This window comes from Sinohyriopsis cumingii, unplaced genomic scaffold (assembly GCF_028554795.1).
Source record: "Sinohyriopsis cumingii isolate HCF-2022 unplaced genomic scaffold, ASM2855479v2 utg002106l, whole genome shotgun sequence".
Lineage (NCBI taxonomy): Eukaryota > Metazoa > Mollusca > Bivalvia > Unionida > Unionidae > Sinohyriopsis > Sinohyriopsis cumingii.
This window is the reverse complement of record NW_028316131.1, coordinates 1,265,501-1,277,918: the sequence shown is the minus strand read 5'-3', so window position 1 is coordinate 1,277,918 and position 12,418 is coordinate 1,265,501. Positions and strand designations below refer to the sequence as shown.

The 12,418-nt window shown below is 31.5% G+C and overlaps 1 protein-coding gene across 1 annotated transcript in view; it reads right to left on the bottom strand.

Annotated features, from left to right (window-relative positions):
• LOC149771148 (transient receptor potential cation channel subfamily M member 5-like) overlaps nucleotides 1-12,418 on the bottom strand; it is an 84,800-nt gene that overhangs the window by 51,140 nt on the left and 21,242 nt on the right. The window contains exons 5-6 of the mRNA XM_089948822.1: nucleotides 11,360-11,391; nucleotides 2,188-2,323 (exon numbers count right to left, since the gene is read on the bottom strand). Of these exons, the coding sequence (XP_089804948.1) occupies nucleotides 2,188-2,323; nucleotides 11,360-11,391 (168 nt within the window). The remainder of the gene's footprint in view (nucleotides 1-2,187; nucleotides 2,324-11,359; nucleotides 11,392-12,418) is intronic.

Sequence of the window (12,418 nt, the reverse complement as noted above, 5' to 3'; positions counted from 1 at the left end):
AAAAGCAAGAGTCGCCAATATGTTTGCTGGGCTTGGTGGTGTTATTAAATAAAATCAGGTGACCAGTACATGATGTCTACTTTATTAGCTGGAAATTGAAAGGGTATAAAATTGTACATGTGTTCAGCATTAAACAATTTATAAAAGTGACTCGTGACCATTGCGAGCCTACCGTACTTAGTTTTCGGGTTTTACATGTGTGTGGGGTTTACTTATGAACTCGTTATTAATTTCCTATTTTTGTATAAAAATATTTTGCCATTATGGAAAAGCAAGTTCACAAATGCAATTCGTTCTCTGCACTTTGTGCAAAAAATTATTATTTATTTATTACTGATAAAAGATTCTCACAACTTAATAAACATAAAAAACAAGATCCGCCAACATGTTTGCTGGGCTTGGTGGTGCTATTAGATGCAATCAGTTAACCAGTAAATAATGTCTGCTTTATTAGCTGAAAATTGAAAGGATATGAAACTGTGCATGCGTTCAGCTAACATTTTTTTTATATAAAATTGACTCATGACCATTGCAGGACTACTGCACTTAATTCTCGGGTTTTACATGGGTATGGTGTTTGTTTATGAACTCAGTATTAATTTCCTATTTTTTTTAAAAATATTTTACCGTTATGGAAAAGCAAGTTACAAACGCAAGTCGTTCTCTGCACTTTGCGCAATGATTAGTATAGTATTTTTCACATGTTTCTTTTGATATTCATAAAGTCTGAAGTAAACGTTATATGCATGCTCAAAGCATGTGTTGATTGGTAATTATTCTTGCTGTAGTTGTTCAAATGAATAGACATACAAACATTAATTATTGGAAATTTGCAATGGATAAATGAACACAGGAACGCATATGAGAACATTTTAGCAGCATGATATTTGTACAGACACAGTTCATAGACCCTGGAACGTAATGAACCATACATGTGCTTCGTCTCTCTTAACCTTATTTAGCTGTGATTTTTTCCCATTGAATTCAGGCACATAATGATGTGTGACAAAATTATTGAATAGTTTAAATATGTATGCAATTTTTGCAATGGATTTACATATATTATGGATAATTTTCAAGCCTCGGTGATACGATATCAGACGGCCAGTAAACAATGTTGATACTCTGTTCATGATATATATTAGATGTTGAGTTGAGACACAATTATCTGGGACAAAATTATTGAACATTGTAAATATGTGTGTAATTTTTCAATGGAATTACATGCATTATGGATGAACTGCATGCTTCGACGGCACGATAGTAAACGGTGTTGATACCCTATTCATCATATACATTAGACGTGAATACACATATATGTGCCAGTGAGTTGTTATCTGAAAAAAGTAAAATACTGTAAAACCCCGCATTAGCACGACCCATGTTATCACGTTATAGCAGGTTTCCACTGTTTACACACACACACACACACACACACACACACACACACTGGACCAAAAGTTATATCCACAGAAATCAATGCTTGGTATTTTCATCTGCAGTCACCTTGAACTTGAGGCAGAAAGCAAGTTTAAGGTCTATCATACACTGTGTATGCATGTTATATAAATTGTTAAAGTTTCATTTCATGAAAAAAATCTTCACTGGTTGAAATATTATGTCTTAGTCAAGGTGACAATTCATTTTAAGACAAGGGGCTACAATGTGACATGCAGCACACTGTCTATACATTTAATGACTAAAGACTCGTTATACTATGATTATTGATTTTCATTTTATTCTCAAGATAGTTATAGAAGACAAAGAAATAGTTTCTCTTTCCATGACCTCGACTGTGAAGCAGACAGAGTAGGTATGGTACATGATACATTTTCAAGTCCTGGCATTATGTTGGCTAAAGTTTTGTATTATCACTGCTTTAAAAGGTACAGTCGATAGGACAATACAAGTCACATATCTGAATGTCCCTTGCTATGACCTTGAGGATGGGGTTGTGGTGCAAACACCATCTAAACATGAGACATAATCAGATGAAGTTGAATTCAAATACCTACAGTATTTCAAATGTAATACTCAAGACAAGGATACAAATCACAGACATATATCTGGATTTGAACTTGTAACTGGTGGCATGGCTATGATATGAAACACATGGTCATGTCATCAGTATTATTAAAATGCATTCATGAGAATGGTCCAGTTATACATTGTATATTTAAGACATACCACATTATGCATGAAAATAATAACAGGTGCTCTGTAGAAAATCTGGAATTTCTCGAATCCAGTCAGGGTTAGGTCACCATTTTTTTTAGGTTTCGAATTGCTATCTGATTGGTCATTTGAAGCTGGACACACTTTACTGAAATAAAAAAATTCAATATTTGGGGTTATTCATCAATTACTTCATATTTTTAAGTAAATTAAATGAGGAATGCCAATTGCAATGTTCTCTCATTCTTATGAAAGTATGACACTATCTGCCAATGTTACATAGCTGAGTAAAATAAATAAATCCTGTATGCATATATTCAATGACATCTGACGTTGTAATTATACCTATAATTTCTATAATGACAGTGTAATTTGAGGCAGTTTTAATACTGCAAAAGCATTATTTTCTGTTAGAGAGATTTAATATTCACCACAAATATCGATGTAAATCTAAGATTATATCTTTCTAGAATGAAGTGACACATTTTTTATATAAATGACTGGCACTTGACAGTCTTGTCATGTGACCCCATCCCTGCCTGTGACATTTCCCTAAGGGTTAATAACATAACTGCAAAGTTTTATCATAATATCTACTGAGGTTATAAAGCCAAAGCTAAGGAAACAAGCCAATGATTTTACATTATGGTTTGTTGTAATTTTGACATTGAGAACATGTGAATCAACTAGAAAACTTCAAGTCAAGTTATACAAGTAAAGTTTCATTCAAATATCCTCAGCAGTACAAATATTATACCTTTATATAGAAAGAGGTCAAAGATTTACATTTTCTCTTGCCATGATCTTGGCTTTAATGCAGATGACATCATGCCTCAGACAGACAGACAGGCAGACAAACAGATAGATAATGTCCACGAACATATCCTTACAGCATCAAAAGTTCTAGTCCTGACAATATTAAAAGTCATTCATTAACCTCATTTTCCTTGCCAATGATATCCATAGACAAAAGCATAACTAATATGCATAGATCTCGCTCAATTGAATTTAAGCATATTCTTCATGATAGAAACCTATCAGACAAGTTTTCCCACAATTATATAATAATTATAGCGATAAAAAACCTATCAAGATCTAATGTAAATTAGCATATTAATATACATACATACATACATACATTTATATATATATGGAAAACCTGAAACCATGATGATATAAGTTTCTTTACCCAGCTAGTAAGATGAAGTGGAGTCTGGTCTTTTTAAGTTGTTGATCATCAAACTTTACTATTTTTATTGTGTGCTCTGAGAATCATAATTTTGTTATCTGAGTTTGCTTAAAAGTAGGTTCTGAGTTTTGTTTCATCTGACTTTAACTGTTTATGCCATAATAAGAATAATGACAATTATGCTCACAAACAAAGGGATAGTAGGAATTATGCTCTAATTTTCATAACCTTCAAATACTGATGATATTAACGTGACAGACTTACTTTCAATACCATATAACATAACTTTCTGCATGCAGAACAAAAACACATGAAATAATTATGTAGTTATGCGGTACAATACTGTATCTACTTAAAATTAATTTATTATTATGTTGTACATCATTTCATAGCAAATCAAAATATTGATATGACCCTCAAAACCTAAACGATCTAATATCTTGTTATTGTAATCCAACAAAAATTTAATACCCAACCACTGTGATTCACAAAACAACACCAAACTTTTTATTATTATATATAATGGATTGACCTTCCTTAGGGATACTTAAATGAAACTGAGTTAATCTTTTCCATCCTTTGATAAGCAAGTTCTTTGTACATGCTTTAACAGGCATATACAATACTCTACTTAACGTTTGTTACTTTTGATTCATCAATTATCACATTGTCCATTTTTTTACACCATGGTTTCCAACCTGTCGGCTGCAGATGCCCAAGGGGGGGTCAACAGGGTTATTAAATAGGGTATGCATTTTCTATATTAATGGAGCCTAACAGTATTACTACTAGGATATGGGGGTCCACACATTTTTTTTTGTTTAAGTTAAGAGTGTCTCATACTCAAAAATGTTGGGGAAAACTGTCTTATACCCTTTAATACAGCCCTTAGAAATGTAAAGTCTGCAGAGGTATTTTCTGTTTTATCTATTTAAAAACTAAAAGATGTTTCGATTAGATATTTCTCCTTAGGTGATGTTAGCCATTTTTTAACAGCTGAAGATGAAACATTTTAAATAGATTATTGGTCCAAGTAAAAACAAAGTCACCCTTATATTCATTGATTACTGCTTCTGTTTCAGGATTAGTTAATAATGTATGCACGTATAATTTAATTCTTAGGTCATTGTTGTCTGTTGGGGTACATGAATATCTTACTTTTTGTAATTCCTTATTTAAGCCACTTTTTACTGTATCACCAGTCTTTTTGTTATGTAAGTGGTGTGTGTGTGTGATTGGATTTTTAACATACCTTTAACAATTTTTCAGTCATATCCCTACAATATTCGCAGTGTGGCAGTTTATAGTGACGTCTAGCACTGGGACATCATGCCACAGACATGAAGCATGATGTCCCACCCAGTCACATTATCCTGACACCAGGCTGACCAGTCCTAACACTAACCTTTAATGCTGAATGCCTAGTGAGGCAGCTGTTAGTACTATTTTTATAAGTCTTTGGCATGACTTGGCCAGTGTTCGAACCTGCTGCCTCCTTCATCCGAGGCAGACACTCTAACCCTTGGCCATCAGAGTGGAGTTATGTAAGTAGTTTTGGTTAAAGTATAGTTTGGGCCAACATCAATGTTTAATATTACCATCTAAATCATCAACTGGATCTTTAATATTTTTAATAAAATTATCATTCCTATTTAATATTAATATCTATCACTAATTTTTAACGTAAGTGGCTTGATTATGTTATAATGTTTAACATTACCATCATCCATGAAGAGTTTATTTACACACAATCGGTAATACTAACAGGCTTTTTAATATTTATAATAAGAGTAATGTCTTAATTGATAGTGTTCGAAAACCTCTTTCTTGTTACTCATTTGTTCCAAATCTAAGAGTATTGCCATTCGACCTGAATAATCAACATGTACTTAGTGTTGTGATAATCACATGATGTTTCTTTATCAACATATGTTGTTATACTGTGTTGTTATCTAATTTCAATGTAAATCTTTCTCCGCTGTAATATCATCATACCCAGCAATTTGTGAGCTGTGTTTTTAAACAGGATCACCATTCACTGTATCTACAACTAAATATCATCTTATTTCTACAATTGATTATCAAGCTTTATTCATTCTAATTCATTTGTCATAGACTGTTAACCTTTAAAAATCTGACATATGAATGTTAACATTATCCTTTGCATTCATTTATATTATTGCAAAATATGCACTAAAAGGCATCCTAAATATACATTTTTAAAACTTATGATGCTCAGAATTTGTAATATTGTTGATGCCCCAAGTTGCAATCCAATACCAAAGGTAATATATTCCTCTGATTATTTTTCTAAATTTATAACATTATTTCTTGTCATATATTTAGTAATGTCTAATTCTACATCAATAAAATTAGTTAATTTTCATAAATATTATAACTTTTTTATACTATATAACTGTATATTATACATGGAAGAAATGTTATTTATACATGAGTTGATTGTATTACAAAAGGAAATATAATAAATACTATTAAAATAATTGAATAACGAGCCTGAGTAGGACTACACAATAACATTAACCATAAAAAGAATGGAAATAATATTTTAATTAATTAATCCAAACAAGAAACAACTGATTAAACCGAAATCAAATATAATGATAGCTTGAACAAACACACATTTTAAAATTTTAACTTAATTTTTTTTTAAAAATAAAATTGAATTTTGAAATAACAAATGCCTAAAGTTGCATTTTAATTTTATTCCTTAATAAACGAAACTCTTTTTTAAAAAAAAAATCTTTTTAATTCCAGTATATCATTAATGATGTTATAAAGCTTTAAAGTTTCCGAGAAAATATTTTAACATTTTGTGGTTCTTTTTAACTTGTAAATATCTTGTAATTTAAAAACATAATTATGAAACTAGTTCTTGCTTCTCTTGTTGTCTAGATTAATACCATATGTAATTTCATAATTTCTATAAACCTTTTTTTTTAAAAAATTGATTCATTGTCCTCTATCAACATAAATATCTTTATTGGAACTTCTAATTCATCAGACCATACGGCAAGGTTGTGCCGTATGTAGATTTCCTACGCATGGAGGTAGTGTTTTTAATTTATCATATGAACATAATTTTTTTAAACTAATCAGTTGCCCAGTTTTTGGTGGAGTTGTTTCTATTTCGTTAGCACATAGGTCAGGTGCATGTAAATTGATTAAGTTTAGTATTTCTCATGGTAGTATTTGTATTTTATTACCAAAAAATATAGGGTATTTCTAAATAAAGATTTCTATTTCTGGTGGTATTATGTATATTGTATTATAATTAGGTCAAGAACCTATATGTGGTGGTATTGCTGTTATTAGCACAGTTTTGATTCAGGGCCAATCTGGCATCATAAGAAGTCTTGCAATGAAAACCCCATGTTAATATGAGCATCCTTTCAGAAAGAGAATCAAAAACACAATTATCCAGGTGACTGCTATGGCAGCCATATATCTTGATGTCTGAGAAGCACCATTTTCATTTAGGACCAATTAGACCTGTGAAAATGTGTACAGTCTTGAGGCAAGTACTTTAGGAGGAGTAGCAATAACAAACTGTGCTAACAGATGGACCGATGGATAGATGAGAGCTGGGCGACAGACAACAGATCATCCCATGAGCTAGCTAATAAAACAATTAGAGCAGTGCCCAAGACAAAAACAATAAAACCATTACAAACATCAAACAAAATTTAAAAATATCAAACAACAAAATCATCACCAGATGATAAACAATTTGAACTAGCAATAATGACCACCGAAATCTGTTAAAAACTGTCACAAATCATGCTATAGAGGATTATGTGTATGATCGTATAAAATAAATATAAGGAAAATGACTCGCAAACCTTTTTTAAAGTATGGGACAACAAATTGCAGATATCCATAGTATGGATCTACATGTAAATACTGATGCAAAATGTAAAATCGCATTAAAATATGCTAATTGAAACATAAATGTAAGGATAATGGAATTAACTGAAAATGGCACCAGTCATACATCCATTGATACAGGTTGGAATTAGAAGAAGCTGTTGAAGTTTTTTCATATAATTAGGCTCTAAATGACTTCTTACACTGAATGAAAATATAATTTGATCAGGAATATGGCCACTAAAATAATTTGCATTCAACATAGAATGGATTAATATTAAAAATAAAGAAAAAGATTGTTTATGCGGTCTGTGTTAGTGGCATTACATCATGCAAACCCTGATGTTAAATTCACAATAAAATTAATAAATCACATTATAATATGAAAATCTGAATGCCAAAATAGCTATTCATGTTTTTGGATAAGAAAATTAAGTATGTCCCTGAAAAATCACTAAGGAGAAAAATGCTGACATGTTAGAAGTATCAGGAAAAAATATCATTTTTATTTTAATTCAAAATATCTCAAGATTTGCATACAAACAGTAGCCAATAACAGGGCAAAATACATGTTGATGTTTGCATAGCTTTAGTACTAATAAACTTTAGAAACAATATGCTATTGATTGCGAAGGAATTAAATAAGGTCATTGACAAGTAAATTTACAACTCAAGAAAAAATCAAATTATTAGCTCGAGAAGGTATTACAATTTAAAATTCTGTTGATATTTTTTATGAATAGTAGAAAAGTTTTATTCATTATTGAATAAATTGGGAAAATCTGATAAAAGTTATGACATTGCACAGAAAAGTTTAGAAAATGTGTAAAATAAACTAGTTTGGTGAATATCATGATATATTTTTAAAACTAATGGTCTGTTGCTTGTTGATGTATCTGATCATTTTAGAAATAGGGGTACTGAATATTATGGCCTAAACCCTGATTATTATTTCAGTTCACCAGGAGTATTGAATGCTTTGTTAAACACAACACAATCTAAATTACAATTACTAACCGATATTTGATTTGCATTTATTTACCGGAAAGAGATTAAGTGGTGGCATTTCAATTTTATAAAAATTATAGCTAATGATTTTATGGTTAGTAATTATCATAAACATAATCAAAATAGTTGGACAATTTATCCTGAATACAATGTGTACGCATCTGACATAGGTAATCTTTACTAATTTCTGAATTTAATTGAAGTTCACGAGATAAATTACCAGATGCTTTTAGAAATAATTATATATTAAAGGTTGATTTGGGGAATCCTAAAAATCTTCCTGTTGTACATAGTTGTGAAAACATTTGCTGTTAAAGAGGAATGGTTACGTAACTACGATGAACTAAGTTAACATAATATCGATGTAGTAAACATATCAATTGTGATAAATTAGTAATGAATTTAATGAATAAAGATAAATATAACATTATATCCATACCTTCATATTGAAGTAACAAAAGTGCTTACAGTACTAGAGTTTAATCAAGAAAACTAATGGTGTCATATATTTAAATCAATGCCAATCTAAGAACATAATTTGACTGAATTTGAGAAATGAACAACCTAAGAAAAAGAACTAACACTAAGCTAGTTAGACCTGATACAATGATAAAATTAGGCCACCAATAAAAAGTCCTTGATTTATCCGTTGTTTTCACATGATGTCACAAAACGTGTGTACTTCCATATCTGCCATTTTTATTCTCTAGCCACACAAACCAGCACCTACCAACATTGTTTATCCTACATAATAATGAAGGTATGTTTCATTTTGTGCACAAGGATATAATATTACGTCACACTCCCTTGTACATGTCAACTTCACGAGACCAAATGCGTGACTTTTCCCCCTTTTTTCTTCAAGTAAAGCATTGAAATTTCAACCGTCTTTGTTATTCTTTCATAACAAATAGATCCATCAATAAATAGACGCATAAGCAAATGGATACAAAAACAAGTAAAAACATGTAACGATTTTAAATTTACATGGGATGAAATCAATCATCTGATTATAGTTCAAGCTAAAAAGCCAATTGTTAATATATATTTTTTCATATTTCTAAAGTATTTCAAGAGTAATCAGTTTTGACATTTGGTACAAAGTCATACTAAGTTAGGCTAAACTAAGGTTTAATTTTAGACGAAACTTCTTTGAACTGTTATCGCTTTCATAAAATATCATCCTACATCCATCATCTCCACCACAAATACAATATTTGACCGTACGAATTAAAACTGGTTTGTCAACTGTATTTGGCATATGCACATTTTTGCAAAAAGTATTTGTGCATAAACGTTTTGGCATAATACACATGCTATGAAATTATATTTCCATAACTGTTATTGTATCCCGAAGATTATTGTCTGGAATCACTCTCTCAAAGATACAAACTTAGGGACATCACACAAAACACATTTTTTTAAAAAGAAGATATTGTCTGTATAAAAAAATAACTATTTCTATTTAATAGCAATATGCACGATTATGGTTTAACTTCACTCTTCTGTCTTTCGATACAAGCCAGGTAACTTAGTTTTATTTTTATTTTCGTGCTATAGGGGCACATAATTTTAAGTATAATCTATGTATCGATTTGATTAAGTAAATATCCTAATCGACAATTAAATTAGATTCTTATGTTGAATATACGTGATGGCTGGTGTTCATAAAGGTTTGTTAGGGACTCAAAATGGCAGCGCAAGGTACGCGTTTGTTGCATTGTGGCTATATGCTTACAAAATCGTGACGTCTGTGAAAACAACCCATACCCAGAAAATATATTTACGGAACAATTCAGAGATGTCCATAGTGTTTAATCAAAATTAATGCTAAACTGACCAATTTATTGTGGCCAATCAATACTGGACTTTATTATAATAACTTGAAAGCAGGATATACAAAAAACTGTTTAATTACTACAAACAGCCTCTGATAGTTTAATAGTATGTATAAAAACTGATAATATGTATGATGATGTGAAAAACATTGGTTCATTATTTAATACATGTTTATCCAAGTAATCAACTTTTATATAGTACAAAGAATAAAAAAGTTGTTGGTCAATTTAAAGATGAATGTAATGAAAACTAATAATACAATCTGTTGCTTTAGCCCGTTACCTCATAGAGTGTATGGTGTTTTAGCCCTTCGATATACAGGTAGCAAAGTTACCCAGTGCAGTGTGTTATAAACAGAACACGTGTAACCTATTCGACTCCATAAAAATAGGCCTGTCTGTTAACTGTTAAGCATTGTGGTATATGTTACGTTTAACGGCAATTTTAACCATTTTACATTTTTGGTACACATATATAATGTATGGAAAGATTTAAGAGTAAAATCTGATCGTTATAGCTGTATACTTATGTTTCACAGAAGAATTTGTATGTGCTTTAAAATCTTGAGAGAACTCGTTCACCATCAAGTCAGTGAAGCTGCGTAATCAACCGTAACTGCCATTTCTCATACTCGAAATTTACAAGTTCTTTGTCTGCGTCTACATCACTAAATCATCTGAATTTGATAATTTATCAAAACTAATTGCTGCCTACATCAATATCAGAGCATTTACCTAAGTTATTTAAGCTTTCATAGTTGTGATTCTAATCGTGAAAACTCGAGTAAGTACTGAACAAAATCCGCGGCCTCCATCTTGGAGAGTGGAGAATACAACCCAGTTACATTAAGAAGCAGATTTCGACCAGAGCATAAATATCAACCCATGTGATCTGATGTAATGGTAGTTCACACTAATCAATATAGCATCTAAATGGGGATTTTCCTCCAAAGGTGACGCTACGAAAACCCATTAAAAATGGCTGATGTCTACAGCAGGCATCAACAGGCGCTTCCATGAGAATGGTGTAAAAGCATTAAAAGGCACTTCTTTGCGAATCAGGTAGAGGTGTCCAAAAGCACTTCCATGCAAATGGAGTAGAGACGTCCAAAGGCACTTGCATGAGGTAAAGGGTTAAGACCTAAAATGTACTCAGCTATCATTCATGATAATGAAATTAACAAAAAGCAAAAGAGTTTAAAGATCCACTGTCAAAAAACAAAAGAATGCATACACTAGGGAAAGGTGTAACAAGACCATTTACCATCTTTGTGATGAAAAACAGCACATGGCTTTCTGGATTGCATGCGTCAGTGGATATATGGAAACAGAAAAATAACACAAATAAACCAAATAATATAAAAAGCAGGAAATTGCTATTAAGCATCAACAAAATATACTGCAGCATAAAATGTAAAGGGTAAAAATATTACACTGAAATTTGGATATTTACTTGTATTAATTGTTATGATGAAACCCAAGGGAACATTATTTATAAGTTCTAATGTACACTGCAAACATAAGCTGTGATTGGATTAAAAATACCAACAAATGAATATGCTATGTATTACTATATGTCCTTGGTTAACAACGTCTCACACATTCTCTTAACTATTTCTGGTTTAACTCTCAGTCACCTGTGCCATCTGCTACACTGTTTATGTCTTTCAGACAAATCAATAACTCGGACAAATGAACAACTCTTGCAAGGGAATCATTCAAGGATGGGGCTAGGTCAAATACTTCTTTTTTAAGATTTAATATAAAGGCCAGGGTTTAGAAACAATATGCAGGTACCAAACTTTAACTGAGACCTTACAGACGTTTGATGATGCTGCTGTCAGACTGAAAGGGACTGGTATGCCGCACTGCCCAATCATATGGGTTAAACAAAGATGGACATATTAAACAAAATCAGAGGCAATAGTGTCTTTCTCCCTTGAGAATAAAACTGTATATGAACTTGAATAACAAAACACTTCGAAGAAAGTCAGAATTATTTTCCCAAATATTTACCGATTCTAGAAAATTCTCCATCACAGTCTGTAAGATAACTTTGAACTCATTCGCATCATTTTACATCAATTTCAAATCTAAATAACTCCACTATTTCTGGCACTGTCACAGTCAAATATTTCCCTTCGTGCTCCAGTATTTACTGCATCTATCTAATCTAAAACTGATTGGTTAATCTACCTGCATAATGAGGGAATGGCTTCAAACCCATTTTTTTCTAGCAAAATATGTTTCTTTGAGAATGCTTACCCAATCTTATCACCTTAGGAGAACTACCACCTTGCAAATCCAGCCCTCCCAAACAATA